General features: G+C 51.6%; 1 protein-coding gene across 2 annotated transcripts in view; it reads right to left on the bottom strand.

Moving 5' to 3' along the window:
• Nucleotides 1-18835, bottom strand: part of Olfm2 (olfactomedin 2) — a 79216-nt gene that overhangs the window by 43023 nt on the left and 17358 nt on the right. The window contains exon 1 of one of the 2 annotated variants that reach the window (XM_028872419.2): nt 15813-16290. The exons of the other annotated variant lie outside the window; for it this stretch is intronic. Within the exon in view, the coding sequence (XP_028728252.1) occupies nt 15813-15947 (135 nt within the window). The 5' untranslated portion in view covers nt 15948-16290. Of the gene's footprint in view, nt 1-15812; nt 16291-18835 lie in introns of those variants that run through there. 2 annotated transcript variants of the gene reach the window in all.

The raw sequence follows: 18835 nt of genomic DNA, 5'->3' as shown, positions 1-18835 counted from the left end.
AAAACAGGTGCATTCAAGACCAGCCTGGTCTATATAGTGAGTTCCAGGCCAGCCAGGGCTACACAGCAAAACCTCATCTCAATGATGAAGATGATAAAGATGGTGATGATGGTGGTGGTGGTGGTGACATGATGATGTGATGATATGGTGATGACATCATGATGAGGATGTAATGATTGATTTGATATGATGGTGGTAGTGGTGGTGATGATGATGTGATATGATGATGACATCATGATGATGGGATGTAATGATGATTCTTTGATATGAATGATATGATATGATTGATATGATATGATGGTGGTGGTGGTGGTGATGATGATGTGATATGATGATGACATCATGATGATGGGATGTAATGATGATTCTATGATATGAAATGATATGATATGATATGATATGAAATGATATGATATGATATGATGGTGGTCGTGGTGGTGGTGATGATGATGTGATGATGTGATATGATGGTGACATGATAATGATATGATGATAACATGATGATGATGATGTAATGATGATGACATAATATATGAAATGATATATGATATGATGGTGGTAGTGGTGGTGGTGATGATGTGATGATGTAATATAATGGTGACATGTTAATGATGATATGATGATGACATCATGATGATAGGATGTAATGATGATAATATAACATGATGATGATAAATGGTGAGATGATGGTAATATGATATGATGATGATGTGGAAACTGATAGAGGAAGATACCTGAAGCTGACCTCTGGATTCTACATGTGTGCCCCACATATCCTAGCACACACATGTAAGCTACAATGCTATGAAGCTGCAGAAATCCAGAGCTGTGGGCAGGCAACAAGAAAGGCATGCAGATGAGGGACCTGCAGAGGGCAGTCAGGGAACGGGACAGGAGGAGATGCATGGCCTCCGGAGATACCTCTTCAGCTACAGCTTGGATACACCATGACTCATTCCAGACATATCTACATTTGGACACATCTGTGAGCAGTCATGGGCATGTGTACAGAGCAATGTGATTCCAGGATAAGCCGTGTTTGTATTAGTGGATATATATGAGGATTCGTGAAACTGTGTGTAGTTCTCTAAGGCCATGAACTTTCATTTTGTTCATGAGCTTTCTATTCTCAAATAGACGCTCCTTGACATATGATGGAGCTGTATCCAGATAAACACACTGTAAATAGAAAATGCATTGGGGGAGGGGTTGAGACTTGGCCTTGGGTGGCTCTGGCTGGCCTCAAACTCACTATGTAGCAGAGGCTGATCTTGAACTCCTGATCTGCCTACATGCTTCAGCCACAGGCATGTGCTACCACAGTCAGTTTATCCCATGTTGGGGATGGGACCCAGGGCCTGGTGCATGCCAAGTGAACCACATCACCAGCCCCAGCCTTTGAACTTGCTATGTAGCTGAGACTGGCCTTGAATTCTTTATCTTCTCTCTTCCACCCCTTGATGCTGAAATTACAAGGCCACGGTGTGCTACCACCCTCAGCTCTCTATGCTCATGACCAGAGTGTTAACAAACTGACCAAATGAACCTGGGGAGAAAGGGTTTACTTGGTTTATACTTCCAAGTCGCAGCCCATCATTGAGCAATGTTTTTCACACTCTCACACTGGGAAATGGCATCTGTGGATACAGTCACCTGACCTCTTGCGTTGCTAACTAGCTCATTGGCAGTGCAGTCACTACCGGAATAGCCAGAGAACACTCTCTCAGACAGCAGCTCCCTTGACCACATGCCTCAGCAGGAGCTGATTAGACCTGAAGACACATGAAGAACTGTTCATGAAGAGGCTCACTGTTCAAGGCTCAACAGTGAGTGTTAGGACTAGAGTCTGGATCCCCAGAACACACCTAAGTACTGTGTGGGTGTGGCAGCCCACCTGTAATTCCAGCCTTGGAAGCCAGAGACAGGAGATGCTCAAAGCAGGCTGGCTAGTGAGGCTAGCCATATCAGTGAGCTCTGGGTTTGATTAAGAGACCCTGTCTCAATGAATCCAGTGCATACACACGCACACACAAGAAAAATGAAAATAGGGCTTTTAAAAAAGGATTGTTTATGGTCCCCAAACTACCCAGTTATCGTGTTAACAGTGTCATCTTGGGATACGTGGTGGCTCCACACTGAGGTCTGGGCTCTGTTTGTTATGGTGATGTCTGAGTGACATCTTTGGTCCTCATATCAAGGCTTGTGTCATCAGGTCTGGTTTTTTTTTTTTTTTTTTTTTTTTTTTTGGTTCTTCAAAAAAGAGTTTCTCTGTGTAGTTTTGGTGCCTGTCCTGGATCTCTCTCTGTAGACCAGGCTGGCCTCGAACTCACAGAGATCCACCTGGCTCTGCCTCCCGAGTGCTGGGATTAAACATGTGGGCCACCACCACCTGATCAGGTCTGTCTTAACTGAAGACATAATCATTTCTTTAATCTAATCCCAAGGGCCTTAATCCTGAGTGGGTATTATTCTAAAGCTAGAAATTAAAACCAAGAAGGGATATTTACTCTCTGTTCAGGTAAGTCTTGTGTGTGTAATACAAAGACACAGGCGGACGCTGTGTTAAAGTTACCTAAAGCAGGGCAGCAGGATAGATCAGTGGGTAAAGGCACTTTCTGCCAAGCCTGATGCCCTCAGCTCAGTCTACAGAGTAGGAGAGAGCCTGACTCCTGAAAGTTGTCCTCTGTCCTCTACATGCATGAGTGCAAATGCACACACACACACACACACACACACACACACACACGAACACACACACACGAACACATGCATATACACCACACACAAGAAAAAAGGAAAGCCAACTCTCTGGACCCACAGCGAGGGCAGGGCAGAGCATGTGGTGTGGGATTTATCCAGTGTGCTTAGTCGGCACCCCTTGCTGGAGCTTCTGGAAGCTGTAGATGGTGCCATATCTCTGCCTGCCATGTTATGCCCTTGATGGGAGAAACTTTACCTGCAACCACAGAAATTTGCACCAAATTGGTGATAGACCTCAGTGGAGAAGGATTGACCTTGCACACCAGAAGCCCTGGGTTCTAACCCCCCCCCCACCTAAATGGGAAGGTGGGGCACACAGCCTACCATCCAGCCATTCCAGGGGCAGACGCTGAACTCAAGCTCCTCTTTGGTTGCAGGTTCAGACCCCCCAGAGGTTACATGTGACCCTGTCTCAGAACAACACAGGGAATCCACAGAGCATGGTCCACATCCTCAGGTGGGCTCCCCACGCCCACCTGCATCTCAGCACACTGACATGCCTGGCTATGCACAGACAGTCCCCAAATGAGTGACACATGCTGAACACTTCCTCTTGACCTAGAGCCTCGCACATCCCACATGACATCACATTTCACTTCCATGTACTCTGAGGTGGGCGGGCCAGGCATCCTCCCATGGCCACTTTGCCTTGCTGTTTGGTGTTTCTGTTTTTATTTTGTAGACAGGGTCTCACTGTGTAGACCTGGCTAGCCTGGAACTCTCTGAGATCTCTCCTGCCTCTGCCTCCTGGGTGCAGGATTAAAGGCCTGCGGCTCCATGTCTTTCCGGATGGACTGATGAGGTAGCCAGGAGCAGGCTGCGATGGATCAGACATCCAGGCGGTCAGAGCTGCAGTCTCTGCCAAGCACTCTCTGGCTGGTTCCTCCCAGGAGGCTGCGGGGGACTGCGGGGTTGGGGAGAGGGCAGGCCAAGTGGCTCACTTAATTAATTAGTCCTAATTGAGATATCTCTGCAAATATCCCTCTATTGAAGGTCATGGTTCATCGGTTTCCTGGGAAATTGTGCTGTCTGTGTCTGGAGTGCTGGAGTACGGCAAAAATAAGAGACAGGCCGCCTTGTGCCTTGGCCCTCCTGCTAAGGGCAGTGGTGTTCAGGGAGCAGTGGGGTCAGGCTCAGAGATAAGCAGAAATCCAGGTAGGGGGAGATGGAGAGGGGGTGGCGGTAGGAAGGTGGGGACCAGCAGGGACAGAGGCGGAGGCAGGCTCCTCTTTGAATCACAGGGAGAGACACGGGCAGGGAAACCGCACAAGAGGGAGGGCCCAGAAGTGGGGACAGATGGACCGGCGGGCTGGGCAGACAAATGTCCCTCTGCCTTTTTCTGCCTTGCTCGCCTGGCCTCCTCATCTCCTGGGCACACGCCACCCCACCTGCTACCCGCCCTCCCGCAGCGGCAGCAGTGACAATCAAGCCTGATTCCTCTTTGGCCCAGTCACCCTCCCCTCCCCTCCCCTCCCCTCTCCCTCCTCCCACCGCTCCCTGCAATCATCTCACTTGTTCAAAATGAGCCTCAGCGGCTGGAGCCAGACAGCTGTTCCGTCCTGGAGCTGGTGCTGGGTGGCAGCGGGGACAGTGGGAGTCAAGGGTGAGGGGCACAGGGTGGAGGGAAAATTGGGGGCTCAGCTTCCACAGGCTGAGCTATCACTGCCACGGTCCTCGTGGGTCCAGACACCCTGAGCCCTCCCTCGCCTGCCGTGGCTCAGGTCTGACTTCTGCTGCACACATGTAAGCTTTCCCGGCACCACATCCCGGTTGCTGCTTAGGAGGCCTGGAGGGTGTGAGTTCTAAGCTAATCTCCACATCCTTCACTGTTATCAAGGTCCTGTGGTCCCAGGGAGACACAGTCACAGGCAGACAGACAGACAGACACTAAAGAGATATAGAGGGACTAAGAAGGTAGAGACATGTGGATCCCTGGGGCTCACTGGCCGGCCAGGCGAGTCAAATCAGCAAGTTCAGGGTAAAAGATGGGAGACCCTGCCTCAAAAAACAAGGCCGAGCCATCGAGATGGCTCAGTGGATAGCGGCACTTGTCACCAAGTCTAAAAACCTGAGTTTGATCTCTGGTCCCTCACGGCAGAAAGAGAGAAGCGTCTCCTACAAGTTATCCTGACTTCCACATGTGCATTGTAACATGAGCCCACCCCACCCCTAATAAATAAATAAATAAGTGTCATTTTTCAAAAAGGCAAACATGACTGCTGTTCTGAGGAATAATAGTGGAGGCTGACCTCGGGTCTAACACACACACACACACACACACACACACACACAGGAAAGACAAATAATACCCGGAGATAGGAATGCGAGACAGAAGCCAAAGAGAGACATGAAGATAGGGCAGAGACGCAAACAGGACACAACAGATTTGGAGACACAGGGGAAAGATGGCAGACACAAACACACCCAGAGAGACAGTCACTCCTGGACCGTCAACAAACATTCACAGAGCACGTCCAGTGGGTGATGGTGCACAGTGAGGACAAGGAGAAAGACAGTCAAGGAACCAGGCCCAGCGGCAAGTGCAGATACTATTGGGGAAGCCGAGGCAGGAGAATTGCTCAAGCTCAAGAGTCCAGGGCCAGAATAAGCAACACACAGACCCCAGGGGATGAAGGGAGGGAAAGAGGAAAAGAAAGAGAGATCTAAGGAAAGAGCAATAGTTGTGTAGAAAGTATGGAAATGGACAAGCGAGATGGTTCAGTGAGGAAGAGTGTTTGCTGTCAGACCTGATGACTTCAATCTTCAGGATCCACAGTGGGGGAGGAGTGGGCCGCGGGGGTGGGGGCGGGGGACAAACAAACCAAAAAAAAAAAAAAAAACCGGAAGTGGAGGCGAGCAGCCCCACCGCTCCTACAGCAAGGTGGGGGGCGGACCGGGAATCCCGGAGGTCTTGGGCCAGTTGGCCTGGAGTACGGAGCGGAGCGCAGGAAGCGCAAAGCAGACTTTGCCTCATAATGAGGTGGAGAGCAGCGCAGAGTTGGCCCAGTGTGGAGAGCACTTTCTGGGTTTGTCTGTCTGTCTGTCTGAGACGGGGTCTCACTGTGTAGCCCTGGCTGGCCTGGAACTAACAGAAGGCCTGCCTCCATCCCCTGGTGCTGGGATTCAATGGTGCGCCCCCACGCCTGGCTTCGCTTGTTTCTTCTGCAGAGGACTAGGGTGTGGTTCCAATCACTTTACACAGCAGCTCAGTCATCTGTGATTCAGTTCCAGGGCGCCCGACGCCCTCTTCTGGCCGCCATGGGCACTGCACATGGGTGGTGAACGAACATCCATTCAGGCAAAACACCCTTACACATAAAAATAATACATGAATAAACTTCAAAAAACTTAAAACAGGGGTTGGGGATTTAGCTCAGTGGTAGAGCGCTTGCCTAGCAAGCTCAAGGCCCTGGGTTCGGTCCTCATCTCCAAAAAAAAAAAAAGAAAAAGAAAAAGAAAAGCTTAAAACAAGCAAACAAAAACTTATTCTTTAAAAAGGAGGTGATGGGCAGAGAGAATGGCCTCCTGAAATGTCCTGGGGCCATATGTGCACTCCCCATTTCCCACCTCATACCACTCTGCTTCTTTTTCTGTTTTATTTTAGGGATGCCTGGGTCCCAGAGCCTCGGCTTGCAATTGTCTTGGTGCACACCAGGAAGCAGGTGGCCCCTCACTTCTAAGCCCTCCTTCTTGGTACCCCTTCACTCAGATAATTTCTTCCAGATTCCAAGTCTCAGTTCATGGGCTGGAGATATGGCCCGGGGTGCTTGCTGTACAGGCACGAGGGCATTAGTTCAATCCCAGAACACACACAAGCCTGGACATGGTCATGTCTGTTTGTCGTGTGTGTGTGTGTGTGTGTGTGTGTGTGTGTGTGTGTGTGTGTGTGTGCTTGTTTGTTTTTCGAGACAGGGTTTCTCTGTATAGCCCTGGCTGTCCCAGAACTCTCTCTGTAGACCAGGCTGGCTTCGAACTCACAGAGATCTGCCTGCCTCTGGGATTAAAGGTATGTGCCACTACCAGCCAGCGGCAATGTCCGTTTGTAATCCGAGTGCTCCTGTGGTGCAATTGGAGGTAAAGATGGAAGAATCCCCAGAAGCCTGTTCTAGAATATTCAGCAGTGAACAATAAGGAGACCCTCCCTCAAACAAAATGGAAGGCAAGGACCAACACTTGAGCTTGTCCTTACACCTCACATGTGTGCTGTGTTGTGGCCTGAGTGGACCTGCATGTGTGTGCGTGCACACACACGCGTGCACATGCACACACACGCACATGCACACACATACACACACATGCACATACACACACATGCACACACACACACGCACATACACACACATGGACACACATGCACATACACACACATGCACACACACACACACACACACACGCACATACACACACATGCACACACACAGAGACTCATCTGGGGACTGAGGCTGGAACTCCATGGTGTAGCATTTGCCCAGCATGGAAGCCAGCAAGGCAAGAGGAAACTTAATTTAGGCATTGCCACCTCCAGAAACCCCCTGTCACACCAGGGCTGGTTTCACTGCCTCTCTGCCACCACAACATTCCAGAAATAGTTCTGTCACCACACATGCCTTGTCATGTCATGAGGACTGAAGATCTAATTGATAGTAGAGAGCCTGGAGAATGCGCAAGCCTGCCCTCCCCTTTCCTTCTCTCTCTCTCTTTTTTTTTTTTTTAAAAAAAAAAACTTTATTTTATGTGCATTGGTGTTTTGCCATGGATGTTAGGTCCCCTGGAATTGGAGTTACAGATAGTTGTGAGCTGTCATGTGGGTGCTGGGAATTGAACTCAGGTCCTCTGGAAGAGTAGGCAGTGCTCTTAACCACTGAGCCATCTCTCCAGTCCATCCTTCCTCTCTTGAGACAGGGTCTTGCTGTGTCGCCAGGCTAGGTTTAAACTTATTATGCTTAACTCTCAGCTTCTCAAGGGCTAGAATTACAGAGGTGCATCATCATATGTTCATCATACGTGACATTTTTTTAAACAGTATTGGGAATGGAACCCAAGGCCTCCAGAATCCTGTTCCTGTGCTCTGCTGCTGAGCCACCCCCACAGCCCTTCCCTGGGGGATTCTAGGCAGGGCTCTACCACTGAGCCACGCCCCAGCCCCTCACTGGGTGTGGTGGTTTGAATAACAAGGCCCCCAACAGACTCATATGTTTGAATAATTGGTCCCCAGTTGCTGGAACTGTTTGGGAAGGATTAGGAGGTGTGGTTCTCTCTGCCTGTAACTTGTGGCTCAGATGTGAGCTCTCAGCTCTTACTCCAGTACCATAACTGCCTGACTGCCACCACGTCTCTCATCGTGATGATCATGGACTAACTCTCTGAAACTGCAAGCCTGCCCCCAATTAAATGTTTTCTTTTATAAGTTGCTTTGGTTATGGTGTCTCTTCACAGCAATAAAACAGGGACTAAGACACAGGGGATTCTAGGCGGGGCTCTACCACTGAGCCACGCCCCCAGCCCCTCACTGAGGGATGGAGGCGGGGCTCTACCACTGAGTCACGCCCCCAGCTCCTCACTGAGGGATGGAGGCGGGGCTCTACCACTGAGCCACGCCCCCAGCTCCTCACTGAGGGATGGAGGCGGGGCTCTACCCCTGAGCCACGCCCCCAGCTCCTCACTGAGGATGGAGGCGGGCTCTACCCCTGAGCCACGCCCCCAGTTCCTCTGAGGCAGGCTCTACACTGAGCCATGCTCCTTGTTCTTACTCATCTTCTCTCTGGAATTCACAGCCCTTTCTGCAAAGCAGCTGGTCCCCTCATACTCTCTCACATCTCAGGTATCTGAGCAGAATCAAGCAGCCCAGAACCAACCTATGCTACAAGCAGATCAGCCTGACCATCTCCCTGTCTCTCCAACCTCTTTGGCATTTACAGTGGCCCAGCTCCCATCATCCCCCACTTATAGTCTAATCTCATCTGTCCTACTCTCATGATCTCCAGCCTTGTGTCCCCAGAAGCCTCAGGAGGACACCACTAACGCTGCACAAAGTCTCATTCCTCCCCTGCTCAGAACCCTCCACAGCCTCCCATTTGGTCACCCATCTAGTCTCCTATCAAGTGTTTATTGACCACATACTATGCGCTGCTAGGCTAGTGCCAGAGCTACATAGTCAACAAAAAATTCATTTAAATGCCAAGAGGGTTCGGCAGCAAAAATACTTGCCACCAACCAACTTTCAAGTTATCATCCAACTCTATAGGCAAATTGTGGCACACACATACGCTCATACACAATAAATACAATGTTTAAGAGATGGGATGTAAGGCTGGGCAGTGGTGCTGCGCACCTTTAATCCCAGCACTCGAGAGACGGAGCCAGGTGGATCTCTGTGAGTTCAAGGCTAGCCTGGTCTACAGAGCGAGATCCAGGACAGGGACCAAAACTACACAGAGAAACCCTGTCTCAGAAAAAAAAAGGGGGGGGGGCAGGGAATGTAGCTCCTGTCACACCCCACGCTCACTTCCTCTTCTCCCTGGCACTCACTTTGCTCAGGTCACACTGGCCTGCTCAGTGTCTTTCCAACATTTCAAGCATATTCCTGCCTCAGGACCCTGGTTCTTGCTGCTCTTTCTACCCTTAAAGCTTTTCCTCTCACTATCCTGCCTCAATCCCTTCAGATTTGTACACAAATGTCATCTAATCCGAGAGGCTTCTCAAACAAAAAACAGTGTGTGTGTGTGTGTGTGTGTGTGTGTGTGTGTGTGTGTGTGCAAAGGACAGCTTGCGGGAATAGGTTTCCTACTTCTACCATGAGGTCCTGGGGGTGGAACTCAGGTCATCAGGCTTGGTGGCAAACCATTATCCATTGAGGCATCTCATTGATGGAACACCTCCAGCCACCTACCACAGAGTTATCAATATCTCTTTCACTCTCTGTTTAGGATGTCAGCCTTGCACACACAGTGTTGTGTGTGAATGTGTGTATGTGTTGTGGTACTGGGGATGGAACCGCGGGTTTTTGTGCATGCTAAGCAAGTGCTCTACCATTGAGCCACATCCTCGGCCCAAAAATCCAGTGACTAAGTGGAGAATTTCTCCCTCCCGTCCTCCATCCTCCTTCCTAAGCCAGAAATGCTCAAAACTCTAGGATCAGGCTTTCTTGCAGTTACACTTCTCTCTCCTTGCCTCCTTCCTCATCTCCTTCCTTCTTTGCTTCCCTCCTTCCTTGCTTCTTTTTGCACAGGGTCTCACGTAGCTCAGGCTAGTCAAACTTGCTGTACAGCTGAGGATGATCTTGAACTCCTGATCCTCCTGCCTCTACCTCTGGGTATGGGGATTCCAGTCATGTCCCATCATGCCCAGTTTAATCAGTGTGGGAGATGAAACCTGAGGCCTTGTGCAGATGAGGGAAACACTCTACCAACTGAGTCCCAGGCCCAACTGCAGCCCTTATTCCTCAAGACTCTCATTTGGGTTGAGAAGAGGGCTTGGCAGAATGAGCAGCAGCAAGCCTGGACACCCCTTTCCTTCTCCCCGTCATTAGCCCCGGGACTCCCTTGAACCAGGGGACTGTGAGCAATAGCAATCTATGCCATACCAGGGCAAAGCTTTAGGGTCTGTTGGAGTCTTGCTGTGCTCCTTCCTCCGAGCCTTGCTTCCATGGTGGTGTGACTGGAGAGCCTCCATCATTTTGGGTTCCGAGAGACCACCTAGGACAGAGCCCTCCCATCACAGCCAGCATAAGAGGGAGACATCTCAGAAGCAAGAAATAAACCTGGTCTGAGCTCAATGGCTAAGCGCCTCGGATGTTGGTTACCATGGCACTGCAGGACCTCTCTAGACTGATTTTGGGGACTTCCTCCTCCTGTGAAATTGTCAAGAAAAACCATAGATGACGGATATCTTCAGTACTCAAAGAACCTTCTGCTGGCCCCTGCTTAGACCCTCCCTTTTCCTCCTGGGGGCAAAGGGTCCTCATCAAATGGAACCCTTTCATTGATATCCCCTTCTGTCCTTCAGCTCAAAAGTGAAATGACTCGGTGAATAACACTTGCCAGGCAAGCCTGACAGCCCGAGTTCAATCCTGAGGATCCACACAGTGGAAGGATAGAACCAACTCCTGCAAGGTGTCCTGTGACCTCCACACACACATCATTAACACAGACAACAAATAAATTAAAACGTAATAAAACAATGAAAACAAAACCCAACAAGGTGGGCTGCACCTGAGGAATAACATCTGAGGATGACTGTTGGCTTTTACACACACGCACGCACGCACGCACGCACGCACGCACGCACACACATGTATGCACACAGGCATACATGGGGGGGCGGCGGCAGGCTAGAGCAGAACATACAAGATGCAGGTAGTTCAATCCAGGTCTTCTGTGATGGCAGCCATTGACAACAGAGATGTCAGCTTTTAGCCTGAGTCTGGATTTATGGTCCCTAGGTGAGGAGCCATTCGGCTCAAGGCTCCCATCTCCCGGGGATGGTTCATGGCTGGAAGCCAGCCAAAGGAAGGAGGGGAGGCGCTTCCCTTCACTCCCTCACAGAGATGTGAACACAAGGCTACACTGCTTCTGTGCATCATGGTGGGGTAGGATGCAGACTCAGGGACAAGCCCACCCACATCAGGGTTCACTGTCACACCACCGAGGCTCTTTATCACGCCCAGGCACAGCACCCAAACTTCTGAGTCATAGCTTAGGAATTCCCACTGTGTGTGAGTTTACCCTCTTAGCCTCCCCCACAACCCATTATTGAGCATCTACTAGGAGTCTTCAATCTGTTTTTGCCAACCCTCGGGGTCAGTGGATGGAAAGATGACAAGACAGATAAACAGAAGAAACAAAGAATGGATAAATGGGTGATGGAGGGATGGATGGAGGGAGGGAAAGACAGAAGGTTAATGGAGGAGAAGGCAATGGTTATAAAAAAGGATGGATGGAGGAATGGGGATCGGGCCTCCGTTGTCCACACAGTTCTGTGAGGTAAGAACGATCATTCCCGGGCTGGCGAGAGGGCTCAGTGGGTAAAGGCGCTTGCTGTCAAGCCCAACAACCTGAGTTCTCTCTCCAGAATCCACATGTGGGAGAAGAGAACTAATTTTGTCCCCTGACCTCCACATGTGCCCTGTAGCACACAGATACCCATCCCACAAGCATACGCAAACTAAATATATGTAATTTAAAAAGAATTATTATTCATATTTCATGTATAAAATTGACTTTAAAACTTGAAAATATACCTAATTTTGGTGTGTGTGTGTGTGTGTGTGTGTGTGTGTGTGTGTGTGTGTGTATGAGAATGTGTGTGTATAACCATGTGTGAGCAAGAGCATGCATGCCATGGTGCACGTGTGGAGGTCAGGGGACAAACTCAAGTGTCTGTCCTTACACTTCAACTTGTTTGAAGCAGGGTCTCTTGTTCACCATTGTCCATGCCAGACTAGCTGGCCCCTGAGCCTCCAGGGGTTTCCCAGTCTCCGTCTCTCCATAGGAGTGCTGGTGCTACACATGCACTGCTGCATCCAACTTGACTGGATTCTAGAGATCCAGACTCAGGTCCTCACATTTGCAAAGCAACGTGTACCCACTCATCCACCTCTGCAGCCCCGGAAACATGAAGAAAACACTCATTCTGACTCTATATGCTTGCATGTAATAGATGCCCACTTGAAGGTAGAATCCAAGAGTATTTCAGATGTGATTACAGAGTCTACTGCATGGCAAATATTGTGAACCTGCTCCATCAGGCCTTAGGCTGCAGCAATGAGCAAAACAGTGCTTCCTTGTAGGTGCTAGTGGCTGTCTTTGTGGTGCTGGGATTGAACACAAGGCTGAGAACCAGGCAAGCACTCTAGCACTGAACTTCAACTCCAGCCCTTCACGGGTCTTACCGTCTAAAAGAGACTCTGAAGTCTCCTTACCTAATAAGGAAATTGGTGTTTAGAAAGATCCAATGATTTCCCCCAAAGTCACATGGTTTGTTAAGTTGCAGGGCCAGAATTAAAATTCACACATATCCAACTCAAAATCCTACCGCTGACAGAGCATCTGTTCTGAAAGACCCAGGGCAGGAAGGTTTGTTTCAGTGTATACATACTTGGCACAGAAGAGGCAATTGGTAGTTTTGTTAAATTAAATGTCTAGGGGGATGCATTAATGGATGGATAGAGATATGGATGTTGGAAGTACAGATTGTGGGTAGTAGGCTGACAGATGGTTGGATGGTGGATAATGGATGGAAAGAGGGATTGGTGAATGCATGGATGTGTGTGTGTGTGCACATATGTATGTATATGTGTATGTGTACATATGGAAGGAAGGATGAATCCATGTCAGAATAATGGATGGATGGGATCTGAAGAGGTCTCTGTTGCCCACAGTTCTGTGAGACAGGACTGACCTATCACTGACTTTCTCAGTCAATAGCTTGGGATGCTACTGGCTTTGGCCAGAGTTGGAGAACAAGTTGGAGTAATCCAGATTCTACATAGACCTAAAAAAACCTTTTCCCCCCTCTTCTTTCATTTTTGTATGTGTATGGATGTTTGTCTACATGTATGTCTGTGCACCACACGTCTAGTGACTTCAGGGTCCAGAAGCAGCCATCGGTGGCCTTGGAATTTGAATTTCAGATAGTTGTGAGCCACCATTTATGGGGGCTGGGAACTGAACTTGGGTCATCTGCAAGAGCAGCCAGTGCTCTTTTTCCCCCAGGGCTGAGGACCAAACCCAGGGCCTTGTGCTTGCTAGGCAAGCGCTCTACCACTAAGCTAAATCCCCAACCCCGCAGCCAGTGGTCTTAATGCTAAGTTAACCCTCCAGTCCTCCATCTCCTCCCTTTTTGAGAAAGAGACACACTATGGCTTGGCTGACCCGAAACTTGTAGCTACTCTCCTGCCTCACCCTCCCAATTGCTGGGATTACAGTAGGTAGGAGTCTCCCGCTCCAAGACCCTTGTTGAGCACCCTCACGTCATGGTCACCTCCCAGGCATCGCCCAACCCCCTCAGCAGCGCCCCCTGCAGAGCACTTTGGGAAGCCATGGAAAGACTACAGAACCGGCTGAAAAGGGCTGAGTGAGCACGAGAGAACTGGGGGGCTTCAGCAGATAGGCTGGGGGGATCCACACCAAGGTGCTGTTAGCTCCAAGGGGCAGGTCTGTCTGGGTTCACAAACACACTCATAGAAACACAATACACAAAAGGCAGCACACAAGCATACCAGCCAAGCGTCCACGTGTAATATAATGTGTAAATATAAATATAAGCATACAAAAATATAATGTATGAACACGCAAAACCACAACTCAAGGCTGGGCTAACTCACTGGCCGCCAAGTCTGGGGACCTAAGTTTGGTCCCTAGGACCCAGACGGTGGAAGGAGAGAAATGGCTCCTGCACGTTGTCCTCTGACCTCCACATCTGCGCTATGGTATGCTTGCGTGTACACACACACACTAGATGTACTAAACATAAACAAAAACCATAACTCAAAGACACTCTTACACACCATGCACATGTCCTTGCACACACAGACACTCTCACACAGACTCCCACTCGGATGGAAAGGTGAATTTGGTTTATGACTTCAATGACACCATCACTGTCCCCCTTCAGATGACAACAGTCAGGAAGCTGTGTCACACCTGTACATACAAACTCATGTCAGATAACACACCCACACCCGTAGCCAGGGACATACAACCGCAGACACACTGTCAGATACGTGTCCACCCAAAAGCAATCACACAGGGACACACCCACCCTTGGGAGAACACATCTGCATCCTTATGTCAGAGACACACTGAAGTTTCTCTTCACTGCCCCCTCCACACCCCCAAACCACAGGGGCAGACAGATAGACCAAGACATCCCCATATAGTGACACTTGCTGCCACAGACACAGAAAAAGACACCATGTTGCAAGGGATTGCAAGCCTGAAGACCGGGGCTGAGAGCTTTTGTGTCAAGTACCGTATGTCCCCTGGCCCGGGATTGGCCATACCCTGGTGGCCTCACTCCCTCACATCCCACAGCTGCAGCTTTGGGGAGCAAAGTCCTTTTTTTGGTGGGGAGAGGAGAGGTTATTGTGGATGCAAAAGGTTGTAACAACATAAAAGGAAGAAGAGGAAGATGGATGGGTGGAATTGAGGGGAGTCCTGCAAACAGACTAAAGATCAGAGAGGCTCCCACAGGAACAGGGAGCGGGCATGAGGGAAGTTTTCAATGGAAGAGCATCCTTCCCTGTCAACAGGACAGAGCCACCGGGATTGATAGAACTAAGCGCGCCCCTCCCCCCGCAGGAAGCTACCAGGAGGAGAAACGGGGGGATAAAACAGAAGGGAGACTAATGAGTTCTGCCCCAGTCTGAGCCTAGCTCTTAACTCCCAGGGTGAGGAGTTAGGGGATCAATATTCAGTCCTCCGGGAGACAGATCACAGGAAGGGAGATGCTGGTACCAGGTGCAGAAGACAGAGAGCCGGGCAAAAAAAAAAAAAAAAAAAAAAGAGGGACACTAAGTCAGAAAGACAGAAATAGAAGGGGGGGGGGAGACTCAGGGAAAGGAGAGAGAGAGAGCACTACTCAGTGACACTTAGACACAATCAAGCAAAGTCCCAGAGGCTGAAGATATATGGAGTCTCGGAGGTGTCCCCTACCCACTCCAACACAGCAGAACACCCTCCTGGCTCCCCCAAAACCGCCCAGCTCCGCCCCACTCTGCCGGGATCTGGTTCAATTCCGCAGCCCTGCCGCCTCCGCCTGGGGCTTGAGCCAGCTCGTACCCCGGTGGCACTCACGGGTCCCCTCAGAGAGGACGCTAGCCCAGCAAATGCAACCATCAAACCCAGAGCTATGCGGGGAACGAGGCTCCCTTGTGCCTCGGGGTCCAGCCGGGTACCCCCAAGAGATCACGTCCCCCAGAGAAGAAATCCCTGCCTGTACCCGGGATTCTGTCACTTTGGAGCTGTGGGGGTCCCTTTCCCAGGAGCTGCTGCGGGGGCTACGGGCACCACGCCCCCCCTCCGGAGCGCCCCCCAGCCCGACTGGCCACTCACGATTTTCTCCGAGGAGCCCGCGCGGGACACTGTGCTGTTGAGTCCCACGAGTGAGGGCAGCGTCTGCGACATCCAGTTAGTGACCATGGCCATGGTGCTCAGCACCGCCCCGATCTTGAGCAGCGGCACCGACATCGCGCCCCTCGCCTCATGCCCCGCGCCAGCACCCCAAAAAGCAGGTGTTCTGTCCCTTTTGCTCGGCACTCAAGCTGTCGCTTACCCACCCCACGGGGGGTGGGGATAGAGGGCCGCGGTGGCAAGATGACCAGGTCCAAGGGGGCGGTGGCCCGCGGGATGGGGATGGGGTGACACTGGGGACGCGCGGCTGCGGCTCTGCGCGCCTCGCGGGCTCAGCTTTATAAGGCGCCGGCTCGGCCACCCCCTCCCGCGCCACCGCCGGGCACTTCCAGCCGCCGTGACGTCACGGCTCCGGCCCTGGAGCCCGCGGGGCTGGGGGGAGAATGGGGGTGCACCCACCCGGCCCCCCACTCCCCGCAGAGCCTCTGGCGGACCTTCCCCCACCCGCAGAAGTGGGGACATCCCCTTTCGGCGACATCCTCGCCCCTCCCCCGCCGCCGCGGCATCCCCAGCCCCGCCCCCCAGCCACACACATTTCCCCCCCATCTTCGCTCTAGTCCCCTCTGTACCCTAGTGGCGATCCCCAGGCTCCCTTGCATGCAACACTCCCTCCCCAGAACCCACCCCACACCTCCCTCCCAGCTGACAGGGGGTGGAAGTCGGGTGTCTCCACCCACCTGCTCGGTCGGGTGCGGAGCCCGGTCCCGAGCCCGCGACGCCGCACAGAGCGCAGCGCGGCCGGACTTTGGTGCTCTCCCGAGCGCCGGGACGCTTTTCTCCTGGCTTCCCTGGTCCCAGACCATTCCGAAGGGGATGCCCCGTGTATCGGGGACCAGGGAAGCCCAGAGTGACGGGTGCAGACTCTGGAGTGCGGGTCACTTGGGCAGCAGGAGGTTTCCCTGCTCATGCGAGGGCGGCGGTGCCACTCGGGACTGCCGCCGACCCAGACAGTTCTTTTCGCGGTCAAGTCCCGACGCAGGGCTTGACTCACAACGGGAACTTGGGGCGGAGGTGGGGAACTTGTACATCGGGTCTCCTCCAGCACCCTGGAACCTGCTCTGGGCTGGTCCCCGGGTGAGGGAGGCTGGAAAGCGCAGCGGGCGGCGGGGTGGGGCGAGGAGCGCGCGCGCGGTCGCCTAGCCTCGGCTTTGCACCCACGCCCCCTCCTGGCGTCCCCGCATCACCTCCCGCCGTCGCCGCCGTCGCCCTCGGCCGGCGGCTGCCGCCGTCTGGAGGCGGCGATGACTCAGGCCTTTACCGCGTCGGCCGCTGGCGGAGCCGGAAGCGCCCAACCTCGGGGTGCCGGGGGTCCTGAACTGTCTCGACCCCACTGAGAAACAAGTTCCGCTCCTACGTGATCTCCAGCGAGGACCACTCCGGTCTGTCTCAGTTTCCACATCTGTAGAGTGGTCCTGGGACCTGGTGAGTCAGGTATGTGTAAGAGGCTGGAGGTGGCCTGCCACTCAGCTACAGACCAAAGCCGTGAACACTGCATTAGGGAGACAGACAGGGCTTGAGGAAGGGCCGTGGCTCAGTGGCAGAGGCTTGCCTAACATGTCTGAAGCCCCGGGCTCCATCCCCACCACCATCATAAAGGGTGAGGATAGCGAGGGCTCCGCGGATAGAAGCGCTTGCCACCAAGCCTGGCAACCTGGGTTGGATCTGTAAGATCCACGCGGTGGAAGGCGACCGACTGCCCCAAGATGGCCTTCGACCTCCACTAGAAGGCGGTGGCCACATAGCCACCCACCCCACCCCGTTAGCACATTAAATACGTGTAAAAAGAAATTAAAGTGGCATAAGAAATAAAGGAAGAGGGCTGGAGAGATGGCTCAGTGGCTAAGAGCGCTAACTGCCCTTCCAGAGGAACCGGGTTCAACTCCCAGCACCCACATGGCAGCTCACAACTGTCTCTAACTCCGAGATCTGACTCCCTCACACAGACACACATGTAGGCAAAATATCAATGCAAATAAAAAAATAAATATTTTTTTTTTAAAAAAGAAAGGAAGAAAATGAAGTGCAAATAGGTATCAAAAGGAAGGAGGTGGAGATGTGTGTGTAGAGGCCTGAGGTATATATGGAATGTCTTCTTCAGTGCCTCTCTGCCCTGTTTTATCAATTATTTATTTAATTTAGTCTTTTTATTTATTAGTTTATATGTTAGTCTTTGAGACTCGACATGGTGTGAGCGCCTGGCTGGCTTGGAACTCACAGAGCTCTGCTGTCTCTGGGATGCAGGGACACATTCACAGAGATCCACCTGGCTCTGCCTCCCAGTGCTGGGATTAAAGGCGTGTGCCACCACCACCCGGCAGAAGCACACCTTTAAACCCAGTGACTAGGGAAGGTAACAGGCCACACCAGAAGGTGAAGGGTGGAGCATTTCAGTTCCAGGAGAAGATTTTCCAAGGTGGGGAAACCTCAGTGCAAAGGACCTGGGGCCCGCAGAGCCGACTAGAGCGGGAATGAGCCAGTTAGTCAAGAAGGGGAGGAATCTAAGGTCACCTGGCTGTGGTGGGTCTCCTGGCCTAGAGAATGACTCACTTTCTCACCTCCTCACCTTGGGTGCTGGGAAACTGTAGGGACTAAGAGTACTTAGAGAACACTCCTCTTTCCAATCCTCCATGCCTCCCAAGCTCCTCTAACTAAAGATATCAAATAGCCTTCCTGGGCTGGCAAGACTGCCCAGTGGATAAAGGCACCAAGCCTGACATCCTGGGTTTGATCAACAGGACCCAATGGTGGAAGGAGAAAGCCGACCCCTCAAATTGTCGCCTGACCTTCACATGCTCGCCATAGCACGTGCCCACACACACAAAATAAACGGAATTTCGTAACCTTCCAGGCTCCATACTCATCCCCTTATCATTTCCTCTCGCTGGCCCTGCCTCTGCTTTCTCCATGTCTAGGTCTTTCCACCTTCCCCTACTCCCTGTTTCTGC

This window comes from Peromyscus leucopus, chromosome 7 (genome assembly GCF_004664715.2).
Source record: "Peromyscus leucopus breed LL Stock chromosome 7, UCI_PerLeu_2.1, whole genome shotgun sequence".
Taxonomy (NCBI): domain Eukaryota; kingdom Metazoa; phylum Chordata; class Mammalia; order Rodentia; family Cricetidae; genus Peromyscus; species Peromyscus leucopus.
This window is presented reverse-complemented; position numbering and strand designations above follow the sequence as displayed.